Source organism: Lissotriton vulgaris, chromosome 6 (assembly GCF_964263255.1).
Source record: "Lissotriton vulgaris chromosome 6, aLisVul1.2, whole genome shotgun sequence".
NCBI classification, from domain to species: domain Eukaryota; kingdom Metazoa; phylum Chordata; class Amphibia; order Caudata; family Salamandridae; genus Lissotriton; species Lissotriton vulgaris.
Window position 1 is genome coordinate 1,406,738,915 of NC_141694.1, and position 27,379 is coordinate 1,406,766,293.

At 43.4% G+C, this 27,379-nt stretch overlaps 1 protein-coding gene and 1 pseudogene across 3 annotated transcripts in view; one reads left to right on the forward strand and one right to left on the reverse strand.

Moving 5' to 3' along the window:
• CFAP61 (cilia and flagella associated protein 61) overlaps positions 1-27,379 on the reverse strand; it is a 1,856,219-nt gene that overhangs the window by 530,610 nt on the left and 1,298,230 nt on the right. For all 3 annotated transcript variants that reach the window (XM_086927518.1, XM_086927517.1, XM_086927519.1), the window contains one exon: positions 16,840-17,132. In XM_086927518.1, the coding sequence (XP_086783644.1) occupies positions 16,840-17,132 (293 nt within the window). The remainder of the gene's footprint in view (positions 1-16,839; positions 17,133-27,379) is intronic.
• Positions 7,092-9,715, forward strand: LOC147708928 (uncharacterized; annotated as a pseudogene).

Here is a 27,379-nt window from a genome sequence, read left to right on the forward strand (position 1 = left end):
TACTTGAAGTTAATGCCAGAATTGACTTGATTAGCTCTATATGCTCAAAAATACATATTTTGAAAGGCCAACACTTTTTTGACCTAGGGAAAGATAATTACGTAGGTTACTGTGGAATATTGTGGAGCTTAAAGTAATAAATACAATATCCAGATATGAGTATCCAGTGGTTGGGTCATACAGATATCTGAAAATATTATTGGGCCTCTAAGTTAATGGCGGAAGCTGAATTGACGAATCTGCATTTTAATACTCGAATGAGAATGCTGCAGGATAGGGGGAGAATCTTTTAAACACACACTCATAATCAGATCAATGCCAGCATTACACTTTGAAACCTCCACAATTAAGATTAAATCATATAGTAAGCCGGAGGCAGCGATGTGGTAGAGTAATACGGACAATGGAAATCCTATGTGGAATGGTCAACAATTAATAAACTTGCAGCCTTAGGGACCTTGGGAGCCGGATCAAGAATGATATTTTCAAACTGGGCAATATTACGGGATTGAAGTACATTACGTTTTCAAGGACATTCGGGGTGGGGTTTGTCAGGGCCGGAAAAAAAACTAGAAAAAATTGTGCATCTAAGCCACACACTCAGATTATATGGAACCAGAGAGAGGATGATTTCAGGCAAGGCTCTGCAGGAATATCACACCTGATCAGCAAAACTGAAGAAAATCAACCTCCAAGTTCTTTCATGATTAAAAGTGAACTTGCAGGAAATCTTAAAAGTGGAACAAAGATGTAGGAGCCAGATGTACAACCATTCCAAATTGCTACTTGCAATTTGCGCTCAATTGCGAGTCGCAAATTGTGAGTCGCAATTTGGAATGTACAACAGTGTCAGAGACACCGATTGCGATTCCCAATGGGGGTCGCAAAATGCGAGGCTCATGATATATTAATGAGCCACTCACAATTTGCGACCCCCATTGGGAATGGCTGGCCCTCCCAGAGATGGTGGCCTGCTGGGCTCAGCAGACCTCCATGCATGGGACTGCTTGTCAACAAAGCAGTTTTTATTTTTTTAAATGCAGCCCGTTTTCCTTAAAGGAAAACGGGATGCATTTAAAAAAAAAATGAAGTGTTTTCGTTTCATTTTTTTAAGGGCAGGTAGTGATCCCTTGGACCACTGCCTGCCTTTAAAAAATATTTTTAGAGCCAGTCACAATGGGGAAGGGGTCCCCTTGGAACCCCTTCCCATTTGCGCCTTCATTACAACCCTCTTCCTAATAACGAGTTGCAAAACACTATTTTGCGAGTCGCTATTTTTGGCGACTCGCAAAATAGTGTTTGTAGAAGGCCATGTAGGTTTTTACATGCACAAACGGGTCGCACACCTGTTTGAGCATGCAAAAACTGGTCGTACATCTGGCCCCAGGTGTCTTGGATGAAGATGACTGGAGATATTGCTTAAGTTGCCCCACACAAGTGGCAATCAAAGAGAAACTGAATTTGGTTGACTTCAAGATCTTTCACTAGGCGTATTTCATACATTGGAAAAAGTTGAAAATTTGTCAAACTGAAAGGGCAATGCCAAGGGATCTTTTTTCATACTGATCCAGGGTGTGGCACAAACTTCTGCAGCGAATGATCTGCGAATCCTAAGAATTTAGGAGCAATCCCTCCAGCAGTAAAGCTCTGGGTGGAAATTGTGGATCGATGGCTGAGCTTGACATTGTGCAAAGAACACTGATCACAAACTCATGCACTCTACATGAAAGTGAAAATATCAAAGAACAGACATTGGCACAGCAATAGGTCTGACTTTTTTGTTATTACTGACAGTCTCTAACACATTTGTTCACATTATAATATTCTTACACAAACATATGGGATTGTTGTGGTGGTGTTAGGGTTGGTAGTAGCAGTGATGGTGGCAGTTGTGATAAATGCACTAGTAGTAGTCGTTGTGTTAATGGTTATGATGGAGGGGATAGTAGTGAGGATGATGGCAGCAGTGGTAATGGTGATAGTGGTGACGTTAGTGAAATGATGCTGGTGATAGTGGAGGTGCTCTGGAGGTGACAGTGGGGTTGATTTGGTGACAGTGGTAGTGGTGACAGTAGTGGTAATGTAGTAGTGAGTTGATATTGCTGCTGGTAGTGATAGAAGCAGTGATAGTTGTAGTGATGATAATGGTGACAGTAAAAGTGAAGGTGGTGAAGCAGCAATGGTGTTAGTAAGGGTGGTGCTAATAACGGAAATGATGGTAGTAACTGTTGTTGGGTGGAAATGGTGATGGTGGTGTAAGGATGATAGTGATCATAGTAAAGGTTGTGATAAAGGTGATTCTGGAAGTAGTGGCAATGGTGTCCCCTTTGGCAGAACACATTGAATTAACGAAGTTAACCATACATTGAAATACGAGGGTTGGAAAAGGAGCCTGAAGGTGAAGTTAATCTGTGTAAAATGCTGCATTGTTAGAGCACTGCATCACTGATCTTCTGAATTCTGTTTCATGTGAGATCTTTAAGAGGCTTCTAATTTATTTGACAACCCCATAATAATACCCATGGATGGCACTGCATTCTTTGTAAAGTCTTATTCTGCAGAACCTCGTTATTAGTGAACTGAGTAATCACTTGGAAATCTATGCAGAACAGGTGAATAAAAATAGCTTATTTAGGACCAGATGTACGAAGGTTATTGTATATGCAAACAGGTTTGCGAACCCTTTTGCACATGCAAAAACAGCATGGTGTATGTACAAACCCTATTTTGCGAGTTGTGATTTTTTTATGGGTCGCAAAATAGGGTTTTGCAACTCGCTATTAGGAAGGGGTGTTCCTTATCTAATAGCGTGCGCAACCCTATGTACAGATGTTTTGTGTCTGTAATTGCGGGCGCAAATCACTCTCAAATTACTACCCTCTTCAAGAGGGTGGTACTGGGGTCGCAAAATGGAAGGGGTCCTGGGAACCCCTTCCCCTTTGCAATTGCAGAGGAAAATTTTTTTTAAGGGCAGGCAGTGGTCCAAGGGACTCTCTATTTGTGACCCCTTTGGGAATCCCTAACAGTGTGTTACACACTGTTGTACATCCTAAAGAGTGCCTCGCAAATTGCGAGTCGCAAAAGACTAGCAATTTATGAGGCGCTATTTTGGCCGTCGTACATCTGGCCCTTAAACTCTAAGTTAAGGAATGTTGAATCATATTGAGGCAGGATGTTTTTCTTGATTAAAGTTAAAGCCCTGAAGAAGCAAAGTGGGAACTCAGCAAAACACATGTTTACTGTTTTTGGAAAGCTGTTGGCTGTTTACAATGGAACCATATCTTCACACACAAAAAAAACCGTGTAGTCATACTGGATGTCAATTTTATTGATGATAAAAAATCCATTGAAAAATTCATTGGCAAATTCAGTGCTACAATTGAAGTAATTTTGATGCAGAACTTTTGTAAATGTACACTTGACTAATTTTTGTAAAATAGTTTTAAGTGTGAAGCTTGATATATAAAAGCTTTTCAAACTCAAATGTCTTATCCGGGTAAATATTGACAAAAATCCCATAGTGATTTTTAATTTAGGCAGGCTCCCCACACAAAATTAAAACTGCTTATTTTAGCTATACCTAGTGAAGTTAGTATTGAAAGCTTTGATATTAAAAGTATACCCACCAAAATATTGCATAGCAGATACTTTTGAAAAAGGACCAGGATTCTCGTACCATCTTTAAGAAAGCTTAAGTGAGCACAAGTCTTTACTTACTGAGCAAAAGAAGTTGTAAATGTTATGTTGTTTTTATTTGTATAGTGCATTAATCACTCTAGAAGGTATCAGGCGCTAGCAGATGGGTAGGCTGTGCCCACCCAGGGGGTGGTTACTCGAAAAGCCAGGTCTTTCGCTTCTTGTGGAACCTGAGAAGTGATGACGAGGCTCTCATGTGCTGTGGCACATTGTTCCAGGCTTTGGGGGCAATGTGAGAGAAAGCGTGCCCTCTTAACACATAAGGGAGAGGAGGAGGTAGGCCACTGTACGCCCTCCTACTAAAACACAACCAACACAAATAGGTACGGTAGCTGCAGGGAGAATACAGAAACCGGTATTGCACTCCTAAACCAGATATACAGAAGTCCAAGTTGGACATTTCAAGAATTCCTGTGTGAGTGTAAGGGGAAGGGAAAATCATCATTATGGAAGAGAAAGCCTCACACACAAAATTGTGTCATGCTTCATCATCAGTAACCTCTTCCCAACCTGGTAGGGTAATACCACCATGGCGGACTCGACCTCCTGCTGGACTCGGTGCAGGAGAGAGTTCTTATATTAAAAAAACTACTGGATAAGTGAGGGTCCAGATCAGTGAATTATAAATACATTACAGTTCTCTGGCAAATTGCCTTTATTAGTGGGAACTGAAGTTAATATTAAAAACAAATAGGACGGTTAGTGAAGGTAATGGCTCACACCGTCTTTAGTGGCAAGGTCAACAAGTTTCTGCCCACATTAGAAGCCCAAACCAGTCTGGGGCATTCTTCAGGGCCAGGGATCCCTAACTACCTCCTAAGGGCCACTATGCCTAAACTTTTTGTGAGGTGAAATGAAAAACAGAAACTTGAAGGAAAACAGAAAAACAATGTACGCTGGTGAGTCCAACCTGAGTGAAAAATTAGCTTATTAGTCTAATGAATAACCACTTAATTAAAACAACTTTCATAATCGCAGATTTAAAATACAATCAGTGGCATGGGCAAGCAGGTGACAATGGAAAACACGCCACTGCACTCATAATATGCGACAAATAACACACATGCAAACAAGAAAGCATGCCCTCTAGTTCTGTTGTTGCGCATGTGGGGTGCCTGTGCTAGTGAGGCTCCTGCGGATCGGGGGTGTCTGGTGTGGTGATGGAAGTGTATGTGGCTTTTGAGGTAGGCTGGGCCTATGTTGTGTGAATGCTTTGTATGTGTGTGAGAAGTTTGGATCAAGTGTGTTTGTTGTGGGGAGGCCTTGCAGTGCTTTGAGGTGTGGCGAGATGTGGGTATGGTGAGGAGGAGGACAAGTCTTGCTGTCGTGTTCTGGATGGTTTGGAGCCTGTTCACAAGTCTTTTGGTGCTCCTTGCATAATTTGTGTTGCTGTAGTCAATTTTGCTGGTAATCAGGGCCTGTGTTACTGTTTTCCTGGTGTTTTCCAGGATCCACTGAAAGATTTTTCATGGCATCCTCATGACGTGGAAGCAGTTAAAGGTCACAGCGTGTATTTGAGCTGACAAGTTAAGTTTGCCATCAAGGATGATTCCTAGGTTCTTGGTGTGAGCGTTGGGGCCTGGTGTAGAGCCGCTGTGGAGTCCCATGCTGAAATCTTCTTTCAGAAGATAACCCCTCCCGTCTTGTCATGTTAAGCTTTGGCAGCTGGATCTCATCCATGCATCTGTCGAAGTTGCTTTTGGTTGCAGGGGTCTTGTACGACAAGCAGTGTATCAGTAGTATGTCGTCTGACTATGAAAGAATGTTGATGCCATGTGACCTGATGAGGTCTGCCTGTGGGGTAATGTAGATTTTGAATAGGGTCAAGCTGAAGGATGTTCCTTGGGGTACTCTATATATGAGGTGTTTGGCTTCTCACTTGTATGGAGGCAGGCTCACTCTCTGATTCTTGCTGTAAGAAAGTAGCAGATCCAGTTGAGGGCCGGTCCCTGGATCTCACTTCATGAAGTCTTCATTCGGTGCTGTGGTTGGATTTGAAGTCTGATTGTGTCCAGCAACATGTAATCATCATAGCAAATTAAAACATGTGAGCACGCAAGGAGCATTATTCAAAAACACTGGGCCTTAATGACAGGCCAAAGAATTAAAACTGATTTCTATTCCTAAACTAAAAATTCATAAATCAGCAATGAAAACATTGCTATGTCAGCATGTAGAACATTAAAGAACACAAAGTGGTTCTCTATAAAAAGAAACATGTCAAGTTACAGCTGCAGTCTAACATAACGTGTAGTTGAAGCCCCATCACCAAACCCTAATGGGAATACAAATGGGACAATGTAACCATCCACCAAATGCTACAGCCTCGATATACACCCATTGAAGCCATAACAAACCATGAAAAACACATGAAAGACAATGGCTGAGGGGGGTGACCTATATCCCACATTCTTGGTTCTTCTTATTGCACTTTTTTTTTAAAGAATTGATGGTTTACAAAAACTGACACCAGAAAAGATAATGCAAAAAATACAGTGCAATTTAAACCCAAATATAGGAAGTCAGCTTTGAGATTCTGATGGTGGCGATACGTCAGAAAGGAAGAAAGTGTCTTCTAGTCAGGGTTCGGCTGACAGCCTGTATATTTTTAGGTCTAATGTCGTGGCACGGTTGTTAGCAAGACCTACTGTTACTATTTCTGTAAAATATAGAGTGGAACTTTGGCTCCTCCCAGCAGTGTTTCACTCACCTCATGCTATTGACATATCCTTCCTCCTACTACAAGTGCATCCAATGGAATGTATGACGAACAATTTTATGTAAAGAACGGAGGCTCCTATTATGCCTTCTTTTCTTGCTTTATTTTGAATAGCAGCAAGATAAGCAACAAACTACAAATACCCAGAAGGCACAGCAGGAAACTACTGGCCAATGGGGTTAGAGTAAACAAACAAAGGACCAATCATAACCAGGATAGTATAAATGGCCAGCTCTGACCACACGAAGTCCTCTTTTCTTGCTGCTACGCAGTCAGATAAGTCACATTTTTCTATTTCCTCTATTGAATTACTTGTTTTTCTGTGTTGATTTCATGGTTTATTGCATTGTTATTGCTTAATTCCTGCTTTGCTGGTACCTTAATCGTACATTGCCTCGAGCGCGTTCGCTTTTCCGGGCTTTCTCCGGTCCCGTTTCAGGTTCGGCCCCCCCTCGCGCGCTGCAGCATGTGGTTCTTACCGCTGCACGCGCGTCCCGCTCCCTGCTCTTCTCCGGCAGTTCGACTGCGCTCTGTGCCTTCCTGCTGTTCGACTGCCTCTCGCTGTTTCCTCACACGGTGCCCGCCCCCAGGGGAGTGTCTCCCTGCCATTCGGGCCCGTTTACCCCCCTTTGTTTCTCCTGGCCCTATTAACCCCTTATTTGCTGTTTTTCCTGTCATGGAGATTCCAAGCTCTCCCGAATTGGACAATGAAGAAAGCGAGGCTTTCAAGACTGACCTGAGTCATTTTATTAATAATTCTGTGGCGACTGCAGTCGAGGCTTCAATGACTCGTGTTTCCAAACACATGGAGAATTCCCTTTTGAGCCTCATGACCAAAGCTTTGGCCCATTCTGCGGGGGATAGCAGAAAACGCAAACTGGTTCCTTCCACTTCTCTTTCCAAAAATGTGTCACTTATGGGTCGCGAGTCCTCCTCGCATTTGACTGAGGACGTGGTTCCTGCCTGGCCTCCCACCAAGGAGGGGATAAAGATTTCTATGTCTAAAAGTAAAACTAAGACAAAAAACGTGGAGGTTCCTAAGAAGCTGGTCATTAATAATATTCCTGACACAGATGATGATGATGATTTAGGTGACACTGATGACTTAGCAGATTTCTTTCAGTTAGTTGATCCTCCTTCCCCTAAGAAAGCGAGATTGGATGCTTTTGCATCTCAGCCTGTGTTGGATACGGAGGGCAATCCTAGGTTTGACCCCGCTTCTATCAGACATCCTAATTCTACAGAGTGGTTCCCCACTCCACACGTGGGGGAGTACATCTCCTCCAAGCTCCGTCTGCCATTGGACAAGTCTGTTCGTGCTAAACTCAAATCTGAGTGCCCCAAACCTTCCCTTCCCTGTCATGTTACTGTTACTCCTTCTTTAGATCAGCCACTTCTTACCTTCTTCTCGAAGTTTGGCGAAAATCCTCGCAGGGGTGTGGATATTGCCTGGTCCACTTGCTAGGACAAGCTTTTGGATGTCGTGGGTCCTTTGGCCCGGGTTTTGGATATGGCGGAGACAGCCCGCTTGGACGGTTCGGACCTTAATCCAGAAGAAATCTCTTTGTGGCTCCAGAGATCCTTTTGCCTGTTAGGTAATGCCAATGCGGCGATCATTCATGAGCGCCGTAAGGGCCTGTTGATCAAATTGGACCCGAAGTTGGCCAGCTTGGCTACACAGGATCCGGGTGTCAAGGCTGACGGTCTGTTGTTTGGTGATTCCCTCGTCAAGGATCTCAGCCGTTACGTGTCCACTTTTGCTTCCTTGGACAAGGCCCAATTTTCCATCAAAAAAGTGTTTGCCCCTCTGGTTTTTGGCACGGCCGGCAGAGGCAGGAACCGCTCTTCCGGCCGCGGTTATCCGAACTGAGGGTCCAGAGGAGTAACAAATTCTGGCTATCAAGAATTCAAGCTGCAGTTTTACCCCCAAAGAGGACGTGGCTTCCGGGGCCGAGGACAGAAAGGTTTCCGTGCCAACAACAACAACGTCAACAACCAAGGTGAGCCCTTCCCCTCCTATCTGAGGTCGTCTTGCTCTATTTCTTCACATGTGGCGCGCGCTCACAGCAGATCCCTGGGTCCTCAATTCTGTACAAGGCTATCTCATAGAGTTTTACGCTCAGCCTTCCCAGGCTATTTTTCCTCCTCCGTTGGTTTTTTCCACAGACGTAGCTCTACTCATCTCTCAAGAGATTCAAAATCTTCTCCAAAAACAAGCCATTCTTGTCGTTCCCTTCGATCCCTCAGGTTTTCTAAGCTCCCTCTTTTTAGTTCGAAAAAAGAACAAAAAAGTTTGTCCTGTCATCAATCTCAAGTGGTTCAACCAGTTCGTGGTTTATCGCCACTTCAAGATGGAGACCATTCTCCATCTCAGGGATACCTTGCGCCAATCCGATTGGATGGTCAGACTTGATCTTCAAGATGCATATCTTTCCATTCCTATACACGAGTCCCACACAAAATATCTACAATTTCAGTGGGCCGGTGTCACTTACCGGTTTTGTTCGCTTCCTTTCGGACTTTCTTCCGCTCCTTGGTGCTTCACTAAGGTGATGACGCCTGTGGTATCCTATCTACGCTTTCTAGGTATTCGTCTCATCATTTATCTGGACGATATCTTGATCATGCACTCAGACAAGCAGACTCTTCTTTCCCATCTCAATGTCGCTCAGTCTCTCCTCCTAGATCTGGGTTTCCTCATCAATTCCGAGAAGTCCATGTTAGTCCCTTCTCAGAGTGTAGAATTTCTAGGCTTCCGCGTGGACTCTTCCACTGCATCTCTTTATCTTCCAAAATCCAAGGTTTCAGCCATTCGGTCAGAGTTATGTCAAATTCGTCGACTTTCCGAGGTGTCTCTACGTTCTCTTGCAAGAGTCGTAGGCCTTTTGTCAGCCTCCATCCAAGCGATTTTTCCCGGGCCTCTGCACTATCGAGACCTGCAGCGCTTAAAGATTCGTCATCTTCGCCAAGGCTTGGCGTATTCAGATCTTATCCAGTTAGATCTAGAGTCCCGTCTCGAACTACAATGGTGGATAGACCATTTAGATGCGTGGAACGGGAGGACGATCTTTGCAACGGCCCCAGATCTTGTATTAGAATCAGATGCCAGCCTGTCGGGTTGGGGCGCCCGATGTGGTTCAATCTCGACTGGAGGTACATGGTCTCCAGAGGAGTCGTCATTGCACATAAACTGTTTAGAGATGCTGGCAGGCTCCTTTGCAATCCGCAGTCTGGCAAAGAACAAGGCAAGTTGTTCCATTCTCCTTCGGATGGACAATGTTTCTACGGTCCGCTACATAAACCATCTAGGTGGCACAAAGTCAAAACCTCTAGCGGAACTAGCAAAGAGTCTTTGGGAATTCTGTCTTCAACACAAACTATCTCTTCGAGCGGAATATCTTCCGGCCAGTCTCAATGCCATAGCGGATTGGCACTCTCGATACCTTCGAGATTCAAGCGATTGGAAGCTGCTTCCCTCCATCTTTCTTTCTCTCTCCCAGAAATGGGGTCCCTTTTCTATCGACCTTTTTGCTTCCCGTCTCAATTCCCAACTTCCCGTTTTCTTTAGCTGGAGACCGGACCCACTTGCTCTCGCAACAGATGCCTTTCTACAGGACTGGTCCCTGCATCTCAACTATGCGTTTCCTCCGTTCCTGATGATCAACAGGGTTTTGGCCCAGGTTCGTCGTCAGTCGACCTCCTTGGTTCTCCTGGCTCCCTTCTGGCAAGCTCAAATCTTGTTCCCCTCTCTCTTGGAGCTGGCAGTGGACTTCCCGGTGCTTCTCCCCTTCAGCGAGGATCTCCTGCTAGATCCGCAGGGTCTTCCCCACGCCATGGTTTTAGACAGATCTCTGGTTCTGTCAGCTTGGAAGATTGCCGGACTTCCCCGTCTGACGTCATTATTTCACAGGAGGCTTCAATCTTTATCAGCAGAGCTTGGGCCCCTGGCACTTCCAGAGCCTACAAGTCCGCTTGGTCTTTATGGGCAAGCTGGTGTATGGAACGGTCTGTCGATCCCTTTTCAGCTCCTTTAAGCCTTGTGGTTAATTTCTTGGCTTCCGAAGCCAGTGCGGGTAAATCCTATCACACTGTTAATCTGTACAGATCTGCTATCTCTTTGAATCATTGTCCTATTGACAATAAACCTGTAGGTTCCCATCCTTTGGTGTGTCGACTGCTTCGTGGAGTTCGATTCTCAAAACCTCGTTTGGCTAACTATTCCGTTTTGTGGGATGTTAATTTGGTGTTCAAATTGTTTATTTCATGGCCTGACAATGATGCTCTTTCTCTCAAAATGCTTTCAGCCAAACTCACCATGTTGTTATGTTTAATTTCAATCAAACGTGTCTCTGATATCAAAGCTTTGGATTTGTCTTCCAGACAGTTTTCACCTTCTGGTGTTTTGTTTCAGGTTCACAGGCGTACCAAAACTAATTTACAATCTGTGTTTTATCCTTACTTTCCTTCGCAACCTCAACTTTGTGTTGGACAATGTTTAAAGAGTTACAAACAAAAAACTGCTGATCTCAGGTCTTCCTCTCATTCGCAATTGCTCATTTCTTTTCACAAACCCCATCATCCTGTGTCCTCTGCCACTTTAGCCCGTTGGGTGAGGTGGATCATGTCCCTTGCGGGCATTGATGTTACTGCTTTTGGTGCGCACTCCGCCAGGGGTGCTATGGCCTCTAAAGCCTTTTGGGCAGGCTCTCGTTTGGAGGATATCCTGAAATCAGCAGATTGGTCTAATGATGCTATTTTCAAAACGTTTTATTGCAAACCTGTTGTTACTGCTTCTTCTGTAGTTGTCGATATATGCTTTGAACAAGCATAATAGGAGCCTCCATTCTTGACATAAAATGTAGATTTTCCTAGTATTTATGACGGAAAGTCTTAATTTTATTAAAGACACGGAGGCGAGTATTATCCCACCTCTACTCTACTAATTTTCTCTGTTTTCCCACCCTTAGGAACTCCGGCTTTACCACCAGCCTCCAACTAACTCTGCATCTGTTCCCTTGGATGGACTTCCTTCATCTGGTTCTTCACTTCGTTACAACAAGAGTTTACTCCAATGCTATCCTGCAGTCCTGGGTTTCCTACAGGATCTTCTGGCTTGGATTATGACTTTTTGCATTTTATTGTCTATATTTCCATTGTTTATGCATTCTCTTTGACTTCTCGCACAAGAAAAGAGGACTTTGTGTGGTCAGTGCTGGCCATTTATACTATCCTGGTTATGATTGGTCCTTTGTTTGTTTACTCTAACCCCATTGGCCAGTAGTTTCCTGCTGTGCCTTCTGGGTATTTGTAGTTGGTTGCTTATCTTGCTGCTATTCAAAATAAAGCAAGAAAAGAAGGCATAATACTCGCCTCCGTGTCTTTAATAAAATTAAGACTTTCCGTCATAAATACTAGGAAAATCTACATTTTATATCTGAAAAGTACACTCAATCAAACTGTCTGTCACATTCAGTTCTTTACCTCCTATATCAATTTTATAAAAATAATCTCTTTTAGCACTTTCCTCTCTGTTGGACCTAGAATTGCTAAGCCACCTAGAGTAGCCTGGCCTAGGGTAAGACAGTCACTAATAGAGGCACATGTGTAAAGTTTGCACACCACCCAGCAGTAACTCAATGTAATTCCACTCAAAAATGACACTACACCAAGTTTGTGGAAAAATACGATTCACTTTATAAAATTCTCGTTGTAGTTTTTCTATGTTTCCTAGCAGTATTTAGATTCCACTCATTAAAAGCTCCACATTTGATCATGAGCATAGACACATTTCTCACATAGGGATAACTGTACATTACATCAAGCATTTCTACCTTTTTCTTATTTGTACACTGCCCTTCATCCCTTATGTCTCACTCATACACTAGAACTTCATTCAATAACTTCTTAGCAGTACAAAAACTCCAGCAGGTTTATTTACATTTCCCTGCACTTGTTTCAGATCCTTGTCACGGAGTTTTACCCCTTAACACGCCACCTGTTGTTTACCCACTCTAGTCTTCAGGTTAGTAGGGAAGTCCTTAGTGTTTGATGAAGAAAACACCAAAGTCAGTAGTTCCTATCTGTTACAGTTTCCCAAGATCAAGCTCCAATGTTTTAGCAGGTATTAAGCAATCTAGCACCCTGATTCCAACTGCTCCTCTTTAGTTTCTCCTCTCCCTGGCTCCTTCTCCTCCTCCCTCCTTCTCTTCTCTTTGCGCGAAGGGAGAAGCTTGTCAGGAATCAGCAGACACCTAGAAAGGATAATCCTTCCCTTCTGAAATCGCTACTACATTTAGACTCTCCCCTGTTTTTCAACTTAGGTTATGGCGTTCCCACCTTACTTGTTTCTTGGTCTGCGCGCGAACAGGGAGAGTTCCCAACCTCCTCTGTCTCTCAGGATTATCCCTCACCAGCCGCGCTACTAGGAGCCGACAGACTCACTCGGGGGGGGGGGGGGGGGGGGGGGGTTGAAAAGGCTCCCCTGACCGTGTATGCTTAAACGGCCTTCTTCGCTCGGCCGCGCTCAGAGGGCTGGGGCGCTTCTGGGCTGACACTCTCTTCTGCCTCACGCCCCTTGGAGGGTTGGGCTCCTCCCTCCGCAGCTTCGGTCTTTCCCCTTCCGGGCCACGGGCCTCAATACCGGGTCATCCCTTCCCTGTCAGGCTTCCTTGCCAAACGCAGACGACCTTCCGCCGGGCATCCAATCCTATGCGGATCTCGCTCCCCTCCTTCGGCTTCAATTGGAAGGCGCTGCCGACAACACTCTTTCAGCGCACCGCCCACCCCTCCTCACCTCACCAGAGCCCTCACGGATCTGCCGACTCGTCTTCTCACAGGCACAGAGAAGCAGCCGTCACTGGACACTCGAACCAGCCTGGTAAGGTGCTTAACCCCTTCGATAGAAGAGGGGGGGGAGTGGGGGGTTCGTTTCCACAGGAGTTCCAGGCTTTTCATTTGGTGTTTGCAACCTGTTCCTGGGCCACATGACTAGGTGTAGTTGGCATTTGGCCTTTGTGTATTCCTCCCAGATAGTATCACAATAGAGGGGCTGGGTGACAGGACGGCCATCCTGGGTTGATGGGATAGATGGAGCGGTCACCTACCTCACTTGCACTTCAAAGGTACTGGCCCAGCTCATACACAAAGGAATTCACACTAGCCTATTGTGCCCCTAGACAAACTAGGACCAGGGCAGGGAGGCAGGAATTTCCAGACACTTAAGGAGAAAAAACTCCAGCAACTTCTCCTACTGTAAACGGGCACCAGATATAAAAATAGGACAGTCAGACCCTCTCTTCAAAGCACTCTTGGACGTGTGGATATTTAAAAAGGAGGACTTCTCTGCTTCTTGAAGCCTGCACTGCTGTCTGGGAAGGAAGACTAGACATGCACCCTTCATCCCAGGTTCCAAGGGTCAGCTGACTAACCTCCTCTTCTGAGCTACAGGGAGACAACAGAGGCCTCCCTGCAACTTCCCAGCTGGCATGCCTGGACCTGCAACTGAACCTGCCTGAACCCGGCTGGCCTCTGCTTGAGAGAGTTCCTCATCCCCAGGAAGTGTGCCTCAGGTCCTGGGCCCTTGGTATAGCCCATTGGGGGGTGGGGGCTTCTCCTAAAATAAAAGGAGAAATCCTGAAGTGTTGTACTCTTTGCAAAGACCAAATGACCCATTTGCACCAAGATCTTGCGGTCTGTTCTGAGCGCCACTATGAAGCTCCGGTGAACCAGAATCCAAACTCTACAGCAATTACAAGCAATGAGAGATCTGCAATTCCCGCTACAGCATCGACCGCCCACTGTGACCGCCAACGCGAAGCTCCAGTAGCAAACATCCCGTACGCCCGACAGGATCTTCGCACTACAGCGAAGATCATCCGTGATGCTCTCCCTGCTCCTTGCGGCCTCCCCTACCACAAAGGAAACTTTTTCATTGGGACATACCTGGTCTCTGTATCTGTCCCGCGCTCCATCACAGTCAGCCTGAATTTTTGACTTTCACCCAGTCTCTCATGACCATTTAACAGTGAGTGGTACTTTGTGCGTTTAAATGCTATACTTAACTTAAATCTCTGAAATTGCATGTCTGGATCTATTGATTCGTTTTGTGTTATTTCCATGTCAAATAATTGAATAAATGTTACTCTATTTCTATAAATTGGTGTGGGATTTTTCTTGTGTTGTGTTTTTACTTTATTACTGGTTATGTGCTGTAAAAATACTTTACACATTGCCTCTAGGTTAAGCCTGACTGCTTTTGTGACAAGCTACCAGAGGAGGAAGCACAGGTTAATTTAGTGACTTTTTGTGGTTCACCCTGACAAGATTTGTTTGCTGTTGCTTGAGTAGGATTTCGCCCTCCTTATCCAACAACCCAGTTTCTCGCAGATAGGTAGCAAAACAGACAGCAGTTCCTGTAGAAGGGAAACTATCCATAGGAACACCAGTAAACAACAAAGGTGAGGAAGTTGGAAAGTCTGGTGCGTACTCTACATGAAAGTGAGGAAGTTCACCAACCCACATACCTGGAAAGAGTCAGAACTGCTATACGGATCCAACAGGATCAATATGTGCTCCACACTTCTTCGTACCTATTGCCAACTATTTATGTGGCCTTTGTAGACCTCAGGGCCATCTTAAATCTCATTCCACTAAACAATCTGGGCAGGGTGGGGGTGGTTTTGACATCCATGGGGTCCCCACTAACCTTATCTAGCTTATGACCAGACTCCATAATGAGAACTCTGCTCAAGTTCGATATGGCAGCCAGGGCCAACTAACCAAACACATCTGTGTTGAGCGTTGTGTTACTCAGGGGTGCGTTCTCGCTCCTACATTATTCAATCTATATATGAATGATTTAGTGGATGTATTGTTAAATTGTAAAAATAATTTCCTGATCTGAGTAAGAGGAAGATTCCTATTCTTTTATTTGCGGATGACTCTTTACTTATTCCAAAAATCCTTATGGGGCTTCAAATCCTAATTGACTAGTTCCAAGGGTTTTGCAGGTCTAGGGGCCTTGAGTTCAATGTAAATAAAACAAAATATATATGGTGTTTGGAATGGGCCTGGTCAAAAACTCTGTCATTCGTGTGGATGGAGAAATAACGGCGTTTCCCGCATAATTATCGATTTGCCATAGTGCATCACCCGTTCATCTTTCTGTTGCTTATTATGGGTTTTGTGTTAAACTTGTAATAATGAAGTGAAACATCTGTTCGGGTAGTGGTGACATGTATAACTGATAAACTAATGATGCAATAATGTCACAAAATGTGCCATATCACGCCGCATAATTTGCCTTTCTTTGCTGCCGCATAATATGGGCCTCCCCGCTGTATAACTCCAGTGCCCGTTCATATGCGCGTGTTGTGTATGTGTGGTTGCAAGTGTGTACATGTGTATGCTTTCATGCTTAATTGTAAAGCGCTCTGATATCCTTCGGGATCAAGTTCGCGCTATATAAAACTTTACCTTTGCCTCAAATTGTACAGCGCTCTGATATCCTTCGGGATCAAGTTCGCGCTATATAAAACTTTATAAATAAATAAATATCGGGGAAGAATGACGCCCTCCACTAAAACCTCAAGTGAAGCGTGAGGAACCAGCTTCGCCGGGACAGGTCTACGGAACAGGGGGAGCATCAGTCAGTAAGGAAGAGCAGCCCCCTGAGGCTATCAGATCCTTTTCCGCACGCCCTCCTCCTCACTCCTCAGCCTAGTCTCCAGCTTGCTCTTGTCCTGTGTGACACCTTCCTCCACTCTCCATACACACACAATGGCCGCCCCACATTCAAGTACTTATAGCCCGGGTCTAGAGTGGACCAGAAAGTTCTGGAACTCCTCATACTACCCAATGGTGCCAGGTTCTGAAGTAACAGTTGTGGCAGTTGAAAGCCACCATTTTGTGGACCTGGTAGATTCAGTCAGACAGGCACCTAGGCCTGAGGTAAAAGACCACGAGGGCAAAAAAAGCATATATCCCCCAGGTCAACACCATAAAAATCTAGTGGATACAAAAAGATAAAAATGGGTATGAGGGGCAAAAAGGGGACAAAATAAATAATTATTAGGAGGGGCTACGCAAAAGGCCAGACAGGTCTAACACTCTCGTACTGGCAAAGCCAATAGGGGTTGCTTTAATTTAGCAAGTTTCAAGTTCCAAGTTTATTTTAAATTGATATAGACCTCGAATGAGGTCAACAAATATACAACACAATTTTAAAACATTTAACATAGAACTCATATCATCACTTCAAACATTAAAAACAGATCTCCTGGCTTGCTAATGATTGTTCCGTGATTTACTTTCGCATTAAAAGGAGTAAGATTTACATGGTGGCCGTGGGTGAGAACAGAGTAAATGTAATAAAACCAACGAATGGTATATACTTCGATTTCAAGGAAAAGACTATCAGCACTTACATCACACTGTAACTTAAACGGCTTGGTGTCAGTGGTGAAAGACGCGCTTTTTATGGGGTCGGGGTCGTCGCCGTCATTCCAGCTCGCGAGAACGCAGTTGGTGTGGGTCGTCACCCCGGCCTCTGAGAGGGCTGCCGCCACAGCCTGCTCCACTGAGTAGTTGTTAAAGCATGGAACGTTCGAGGACGTCGGAGGCTGCACCAGGTGTATGCGCGCGCCCGCTATTCCCAGAGACAGGAGCGCTCCTGCCGTCGTGTAAATGTCAAGTGAGTTTCCGTAGACAATGGCATTGCCTGAAAAATTAAAAGAGGAAGCACATTTGTAAGACACACTGCAAATACCTTATTAGTATAATGCAAATGCTAATAATGCAGAGTTCTTTGATGTGACCTTATTTCTCTGAAGCTGCGAAGCGCGCAATGTTACCTAGCAACACTGACAAAGATCATTTTGTAAAGATGCTGCACAAAATATCACTCTTAAGTAGATAAACACTTAACACAATGACATTCGGTAATGGCCTCATCATGTAAAAATGTAAAATTATTCCTAGTGAAATGCCGCCCTTTGCTTTCCTTTCTCTCTGCCGCAAGTCAGGTGTTAAAGAAACAAAAGCGGCGAAGAGACAGCATCGTGTGCGACAGACATGGACGCGTAATTAGGTCAGGTGGCTTTGACAAGATGGCTCAGTGACATTTGCATGTCTTTCATTGTCTTGCGAGAATATATAGTTATCTTTTTACTGCAGTGCAGACAATCATGTTAAACATAGCACAATGTGACATTAAAATGCAGTTTTATTTTGGGGGTCTTAAACGTTTGCGATAACAGGCAACATGAGAAGAATATTCGTACTTACACACACATACATCATGACATTTATACAAGGTACATTGTTAACATGCTTCCCAGAATGACAACAGACCCTTCATTCCACCAGCAATGAAAAGTGTGAGTGCGTTCTAGCTTCACACGTTACCTCACACGGAAATCATATTTTTCAAACCTCCTCTCTTACTCCACAGTCATATACAAGTATGTTAACGCAAAAAGGAACAGACCGTAGTTGTATTCTCATTCCTGACACAGATTAATGGGACCATAACTTTAAGGGTTCTGGTCACCCTCACAATTCGTTCAAACTGCCACAACCGTTCCGAGTTTTTTTAATTGATATTCTAATACCGTGCACATAAAAATAGTTGGGTGGAGAGACATTATAGGCTCATTCCTTGGTCCTATTTTCTGTGATCTTTACCATTTACAACCTTTTTATATTGTACACGTTTAGATTAACTAAATTCGCTACTTCGTCAGCCTTAACTCCCAGAGCATTAACTATCAACATCTTCTTCTATACTTGAAATAAAATCATACGTTTTCGTTATCCAAAATACACAATGTATTGCATTAGAATATCGATTGCGAGTGAGTAAATCATTTGTAAGAACAAAATTTAGCAAAACTGCATCTTGGTACTAGAACTAGAAAAGGTATCAGAAAGACAAAAGGAGAACATTATTGAAAAGAAGGGCCATAAAAGTTCTAGAGAAATCTCTGTGACTAGTCATCTAACAAAGAGAATCTATGAAGTCAGTACCGAAAAAAAACAGGCCACTAAGATGTGTACTAATAAGCGGATACACACTAAAAGAATTGCAAGGCCAATATGTCTCACCTTTGTGAATGAACTATTGGCTTTTCAATGCTTTATTTTTTGATGCTGGATGGCACTGACAAAAAAAGAGCAACCCAGAATCATATAAGAGCTGCTGGTCCACATAAAAAATCCCCCCAAAAATACTATGAGTTTTGGGTGAGCAACGGAGGAGCATATTTGGATGGGGAAGCAATAGTTAGTGGGTTTAAATAAATTAATAAACAAAATAGCTGGGGTAGGTGAGAAGGTAAGAACAAGTAGCGCTCTTAACGGGAAAAGCAGCAAAAGAGAGAAAGCAAGTGGGGGAGCAGGGATCACATGAGGGGCAGGTATTAGGATGAGGAAAATCCCAGTAGGGAGAGAGCTAGAAAACACATGCAATCTCATACAGTACTTAAAGAAAAAGAACAAAGTCGTTTTCTAAATGAGAGCAGAAGAAGAATGCAAATCAGCCAATCCAAAGGATGGTAAAGAAGATATGTTCCAGGGAGATGATGAAGGCAAGCTATAGAAAATGAAGAAGGCAAATAGGAGGGGTAATAAAGCCAACCAGTGGTGAGCAATGAAAGGGCTCTAAGCCCTCTGTAAGTGTTTGGTATTTTTCACAAGAGGTCTAGGCGAGACCTAAAAACAAGAGAACCTGAATGAAGACAGAGAGGGTAGACTCAGGGATTGAGGTAAATCAGAATATACTTAATTTCAAAACCAGAGAAAGCCCCCTGGAGCCAGGCAGGGAGCTTTAAACTGAATTGGGAAGCCTTTGCATCCAGCTGTAGCCTCTGAGAAATCCCAATCTGCGCAGATTTTGAACCAATCTGACTGCTATATTTTGAACCAAATGCATTCTCTGAATCATGCCAGAGGGAAGTCACAAGAAGAGGATGCTATTTCAATCAAATCTTGAAAGAATCCCAGCTACCACCTCTCATGCTCTTAGAGGTTGAGTAATACATGCCAACATTTTCCTAATAAGCTCCTGCTGCTAGCAGAACAAAGAAACCCCACAAATCATATGCTTTATCGAAAAGGAAACCAATGCTTTTGCCATTGGAAACAGGAGACAAAGGAAGCCCAAACCCAATCAGCCAGAATATGGGTGTCCAAAGACTACTCTAGTGCAAAATCAGCACCTCTGTTAGGCAAAAGTGCTTCATAAGATTACTGCTCATCTAACCTTTTATACAGATGGAGGTCTGGAGAATATTTTGAAACTCAGACAGAGGTATATCAAAGCACATGATCTGTTGAGAAACGTCAGAGTACAGTACTGACTCCAATCCAAATATCTTGAATTGAAGACCATAGGTTGCATAGGCTGTATGTACATAATAAAGTGGACAGGAGGGAATCTTGTGGAAGTCCAAATGTGACATATATTTTCTCAGATCAAAAAGGAGAAAGAGCCAGAATCTGTCTTCTCCTGGCGAAGAAAGAGACGAACCCAGAAAGGAACCTCATTTTGTGACAACACATCATTAGATGAAATGATCAACTGTAATCAAAGTCACCGAAAGATCTAAGAATATCACTCTCACAAGATGTCCACTTTTAGGCATGTCATACGTTTATCTGGTATGGTTACGGGAGAGGCTTTAGAACCCACATCAGGCAGGTTGCTCATATGCATATGGTACAAGAGATCACTCTCTTCAAGATGGTTTAAAATACAACATGGCAGGTGTTCTTTGATATATTCCTTTTCAAATATTTTGAATTCAGTCTCAAGTTGTAAAATATACTGTCAATCATACAATGTTCAGTACATTCTGGTATACTAAACACCTTTCCTAGGAACCAATCTATTATTGTTTCAAAATACCTCTCTAATAGAAATGTAGACAATGCAGACAAAGAACGTTAGCCTCTAGAGCCATGTCCCCAAACAACTGTTACAACACTTCACGCCTCATAAATGTTACCTCAAACCTGAAAGAGACTTTGTAATAAGCAACACTTTCATCTACTGACCTCTTCAAATATCCAACACCAATGGCCTGATTTAGAGTTTGGTGAAGACAGTACTCCGTGGTGTAAGCAGCGGCGTACCCTCTCTGCCAAACTGAAGTTCAGTCCATCTCATTTAAAGTCTGGCAAAACGTCAGCATGTCAGCAGCAGAGACTACAATATCTCTGCCACTGACATACACTTCCGGCAGTGCAAGGGAATAAGGGCAGTTGAAGGTTTGGCAATTTGACCGCCCACTTGATTTAAAGTGAGAGGTCAAATGGCTGGTTTTCGCGGTCCATCACTGTCTGGTAAAACCTGGCGGTAAGGGCCAGTAAAATCTTTTTAATGACGCCCACATCATGGGAGACAACTATCATGGTGTTGGGGGGTGAGGTGTATAACATTACATTTTTTTATTTTAAAAATCAAAATCCCGAATTTGAAAATCAAAAAAAAAGTTTAAAAGTTTGACGGATGGTACTGTTATCAGAGCTGTCTGCAAAAGTTTGAATACATTGACAGGAATCGCCATAACTGCTGTTCCTGTCAATATAAGAGATGTTTGCTGGGTTGGCAGACATCTCTAGATTCGAAGGACAGGTACGCCGAATTCTACAACAGCTCCCATGTCTTTATCTTTACTGATATTACTGAGCAAGCGATTTCAGTGGAAGACTACACTAATGTTTCCTTTACCCCAGTTGTAGTTTTATCAGATCAAAGCTGCAAATCAAAATCTTTCTCTATGGTTATAAACATGTGAAATTTAATGCTTCATTTGGCCACTTGAACCAATACATTGTTCAATGTGGCTAAAGATTAATTTAAGATTATATTTGAATTACAGGAGAAGATATTGATAAGACATGCTCGGGAAGTTAAGCTAGAGTCACCCTTTAGTTAGCAAATAATAAACTGATGTTCAACTGAACCCTAACCTTAAGGATAATCTGATCCGTGACACACAAAAATGAAAATACATTTGAATCTACTTAGAAACAGAGGCCATTCGATTTGTGAAATATTTAGAATGTTATCCTTTTACCATTTGATACCCGTCACAGTTCATGTGGAAGCTTTCAAAGGCACACAAATTCACGGATATTCCAAAAACTGTCAGAATTCCCTCTTGAAAATTAAGCGTGTGATGTAATGGGTCTATTTTAGGTGTCTTCTTTCTAGTGAGTTTAAAGTTACAATACACTCTGCCTGGCTGGAGGAAACAATAAAGGGTGAACTAAAATTAGGAGTCAAACATAAATTACTGTAAATTCAACCCACGCCTCCCCAACTCCATCCCATTCATAGCTCACAATATATGAGAAACTGATCCTCTACATTATTGAAAGACAGAGTTCTGTCAAGAGTGCAGATTAGGCTATTTACCAGATTACGCACTTCTCTGAACATCCCCCACATTTGTGTAACGTCAGGCATAATAATTTTCAAAACTCTTAAATATTTTGACGAGGTAAACTGTCTAAATTCCGAGGACAGTTGTTTCAAAAATTGACAGAGTTGCTGTCCAATTTCAACTCTGTTCTATAGCCACAGTAACTTTTTTTCAACGCCAAGTTACAAAGGTACCATTCCCCCACATCAGCGATGTGTTTTGCTGCACTTAGTGCCATGAATATATGCTCTCCTCTTGGTGAGTGGAAGGGAAATGCTTAAGGGTTCGGAAGCCCGCACAGAATTTAGGCGGGAACCCTGGCTGTATCAAAAATGTCATCAATTGAGTTGAGAACCTCAGTCCAAAATGTTTGAAGATTTGGACAATCACATCGGGTATGTTTTACAGTACTCTTTCTACCACATACCCTTCAGAATCCACTGGTCTGATGGCAGAGCCACTAGTACACTTTTACAGGAGTGTGGCACGGTTACAGTATGAGTTTTATTAAGGTTTCTCTTGCTGTGGCATTTCTCGATGTCAAGACAATTCTGTATGAAATGCTTTCCCACTCTCTCTGGGTGAAGTCTCAACCCGGTACTTTCTCCATCCTGAGTTTACAAGGTGCTTTGACTGCCTATGGCCATTCATCATGAGATTACAGGTGCTGGAGACCAGTTTTTGGTCACACTCTTTCGAAAGGAGCCATTTCTACAAAGAGATAATGGTGCTGGGTGCATGGGGTTTGGTGAATGTGTGCAGTACTTAGAATCTGAGATACAGATATCTCCAAACAAGACACTGATATACCAAATCTCTCCAGTGAGTTGAAGGATGTGATCCTTGTTTCACTAAAAATACATCTCTAAGGAATTCCCTGTTCCTATCATAGCCCCTGAGGCTCCAATGAGCAAATACTTCCTCGTTTAACGCCAGAGAGCAGTACCGGTTACCAATGATGGGGGTGAATGGAGGCAGAAAGTAGGACAATTGCAAGTCCATATTAGTTTATCCTACACTGCTAGGGTATTTGACTAACGTAGAGGAGTATAAGCCCCGGCTGCTCTGTTTCTTCTTAAGCCATGGTATGGCAAATATTTACTCAGCCTTCCATTCTATCGACACCTCCTTCCCCATGACAATGCCTGGACCCCTAGCATTGCTTGAGTCTCTGCCATTGCTTGATGTAGCTACGGTAGAAAGACTCCTTGGGAATCTTAAATCTGGCTCCCCCTCTGACGCTGCTCCTCCTTCAGTCCATAAACAGGTCTCTGCAACTGTTGCCCCAGTCATTAGGGACGTTATCAATTCCTCCTTGGCTGCGGGTTTGGTTCCTCCACAGTGGAAACAGGCCAGAGTCAATGCACTTTTGAAAAAAACCTAGTCTTGAACCTGAAGACTGGTCAAATTATCGACCGATGTCTCTGCTGCTGGGACTTGGCAAAATTGCTGAGAAACATGTTAACTTCGCATTATCATTGTTCATTGAGAACAATGGAGCCTTGCATCCTACCCAGACGGGATTTAGAAGTAAGCAGGGCACAGAGACCGCCTTGGTTACTGTAGTTGAGGAAGCCATGAAAATTGTGGATGCGGGAAACTGCGCTGCGGTGGTTCTGTTGGACCTCAGCGCAGCCTTCGACAAGGTAAATCACCTACTCATGATACAACGCTTCAGGGAGGTAGGAGTCACAGGGACTGCCCTTAAATGGCTGCGGTCATTTCTTTCAGACAGAACCTTTACAGTCTTTCAAGATGAAGCAAGGTCTAAACAACTTCCCCTGCAATTCAGCGTTCCCCAGGGATCTTCGTTGAGCCCTACCATGTTTAATATCTACATGAGGCCTTTGGCTGATGTGGTTCTTCCCTGGGAAGTTCAGCTTGTCACCAACGATGATAATACGCAGTTGGTCGTGTCCCTTGCTAGGGCGGAGGCTGCGGACTCAGGGATAAACAAGCTGTCTCCCTGTCTTACCAAGGTTCTTGCATGGATGGACTCTTCCTTCCTAAAGCTGAATGGTTCAAAAACTGAAATCATGCTGTTAGGCTACAAGGCCCCTATTAATCTCGATCCTTGGTGGCCCGACTGTCTTGGCCCCCCTCCTACCCTGAAAAATCAAATCAAAAGCCTGGGTGTTTGGCTCGATTCTACCCTGGGCTTCCGAGTGCAGGCGCGCAAGGTGGCTGCGAAATGTTATGGTTTGCTCAGACTTTTAAGGAAGGTTCTGGCCGTTCTTCCGTCTGAGGCCAGATGCCTCCTTGTCCAGTCACTTATTTTATCCCGCCTAGATTACGCTAATGCGGTCTATCTGGGCGCACCGCTTGGCACTATTAAAATTCTACAGTCTGTCCAGAACTGTGCGGCCCGTTTGCTTACAGATGTCGCAAGACACAGTTTGGCAAAGGCTGCTCTGTGAACTCTTCATTGGCTGCCGGTGCAGGAGAGGGTTTGGTTCAAGGCCATATGTATGGTCCACAAGTCAATGACCGACAACGGCCCGGCTATCCTACGCCCTATGCTTATTCACCATCAGATTCCTCGAGTCCTCAGATCCAACCATCACAATCTGTTGACAGTTCCCAGGGTTATGCGGACACGTATGGGTGGCCGACGCTTCCCATTTCATGCAGCTAAATTCTGGAATCAACTCCCAGAAAACATTCGGCTTGAACCCAACCATCTTGCCTTCAGGAAACAGTCGAAGACCTATCTGTTTCGTTGAGTGGTGATTGCCTGTCCTTGGTCTAAAGCGCTGGGATGCCTCCGGGTAGCCATGCGCTATATAAGCATGTAATCATTCATTCATTCATTCATTCATGTTCCTTGTCTGTGTCCTGAATATTATCTAGTCTATGAAGCAGCACTGGCTCTCGATTCAGCTTTCCACCATATATCCCAGTCCGGAAGCTTGATGATACTTCAACAGAAAAAGGTAAAATCAACCCCCCATTCTTGGTTTCAAACTTGAGAACACATCTGGCCTGCTGTCCTGGACTCTTCTTGCCCAAATACAGTTAGAGTTAATTGACCTCATTAATATTTTAAGTAGCAAGGGGGTAATGGGAGGGTTATAGATTGGAATAAAAATAGACCCTTTGGAAGTCTTACCATTTTTATCAGAGCCAGCATCCCCAGCCATGAAAAGTTCTCTATATGTCAGAGAACTTTTCGAGAACTTATTTTTTGAATACCCATCAGAAGTTGTTAGTAGGTAGCCTGAGAAATTGAGGGTTAATCTGCACTCCCAACTAAGTCCGGAAGTTGTCTTCTCAAAGGAATTGTGTGTTCAATAAATAGATTAGTGGTTTGGGCACTGAGATTTACCTCCTCTATTAGTATAGGGGGAGAGTGGCCTGGATCTGTAATAGTGACTGAGATGTCATCAGTATGCATAGTAAAGTGTTATGTTTCTTCCCCTGTGTGCATTTTCTCTATTAAGTCATTATGCCATATTCGGACTGAGAGTGACCAAAAGTAGGGATAGAGACAACCTCTTTCAGGTTACCCTTCAATGGAGAAGAATGGAGAGGAACACCAATGTGCTTGTGGATCATTGTAACCAAATCAGAGAGGGTTAGAAGGAAAAATGGCCAGCTTTTACAAGCAAATACTTTTTCAGCATGAAGCAAGAGAAGAATAGTTTGTTTCTGAGTTCTATGTCCATTATGATGAGAGGCCACTCTTTTGGTGCTGCCGACACAGTTTCTACCAGCTAAGAATTGTACCTTATCAAGCTATATCAATGAACAATGGATTAGTGTTGCGTATTCTCAAGTAGATCTTCCAGCCTATGTATAGTACTGAAATCAGTCTGTTGGTGCTACATCACATATGGCTCTTCTTTTGTTTGAGGATTCAAGAAACCACTGCTTCTCTTATTGAGGGCATTGCTGTGTTGGTTTGGCAAGGTAATTGAGCAACTGGGTCAGGACTGGAGCTCGAAGATTACAATAGATCTTGTAGAGTCTAGCAGAGAACCTGTCAGGGTCAGAAATGTGGTCACCTTATATTTACCTATGTTTACCTATGCCAGAGAATATTTCATCCATTAAAATTAGCCGGACTGCCTCTCTGGTCGATAAAGATGGGTGATGAGTGCTATTTAAATATGCAGTAAGCTTGTCTAGTGTGATCTGGTCAATTATATGGTCCTCGCTTGCACTTGGAGCACATATATGTTCCTTCAAGTTTTAGTCGAGTTTGTTCTTTTGTGAATTTCTTCCATTTCACACAGCTGTGAATTGAGATTTTCATGGGAATCTGCGCTACGTCTGTCAAGGCTTGATGATTTTGAGGCCAGATTACCTTAGTCACAAGTCTTCAGGGCATCCCAAACAGTTTTGATCTCAACCTCCCTTCATTCTCTGTGAGGTGGGCCTGTATCATAACACTGGATTTCTTGTGCAGTGATGTATCTCTCACCAGGCCTTCATTCAGCCTCAAATGTCTATCACTTCGGGATGCAGCTTGCTATGCTATATAAATCCAGACAGATGTGAGTTTTTGGACAGCAATATGGTCAATCTCCAAGTATGTAATTTTGGTGAGAAGCTAGGTACTGACCAAAACATGAATAAACTCAGCGCAGGAATTACATGCAGCCAAATAAAAGGTGAAGCCTAGGAATCAGAGAAGCTGCAATCGCGAGACATCTAGGAGGCTAACACTGTTAAGTCAGTTTCTCCCCACTTCAAGATTGCGCCTGTGAGGATCAATTTAATTGAAATCGATCTTCCTAGGTGTCAATGACCAGAGTAAACAGCACCCAGAATCAGTTCCCATTCTGGCTTCTTTCATATATCCTAAATTAAGGTCTTAAGGGGTTTCACCTAATTAAAATTGGACATTTTATGAAATTGGGTAATTATTTGAGAAGGATTTTAATCCCACGAAAGTAATAAATCAGCAATTGTCTTTTTTACTCATAAGCAAGTACCCCACTGAAGCTTTGGACCCTCTCAAAGTAACTAAGCAGAGCAGTCCAAGGCCTACTCAGGGGAGGTGGTGTGGGCAAGGAATCCCAATTCGCTGACACACAACAACACTCAATAATTATTGTCCAATCAGTGCTTTTTCTTTCAAAAAAGAGAAAGTGCGGTTATTACACACACCACTAAACACTAGGCATCAAATTACAGATATGTACATCAGGTAGCTGGAAATACCTTTGGTGACATGCTTATAATACAATACTAGTGGGTCCGGAACCCCATAATCACAATACTGCCCATTTATAATAGATTCAACACCATATTATAAATAATTTTAATGAATATAAAATAAAAGATTTGAAGTCTAACGCTTGGCTCTGGATCCGTATTTTGGAAATCCTTTTCCTATCAATGAATTGTATTTTATATAATTGTGATTAGTACTTGGATCATTACTTATCCTGTGAGGGTGCATGATCAATGCCTGTTTTTTCTCTCCATATTATAAAGGGTTTAATTTTCTGAAGCAGGCCTACTGGCTTTTACAAGGTGTTAGCTCATTAATATATCAGAAAGGGGGGCGTGGCTTGGACACCGATCGGGATGG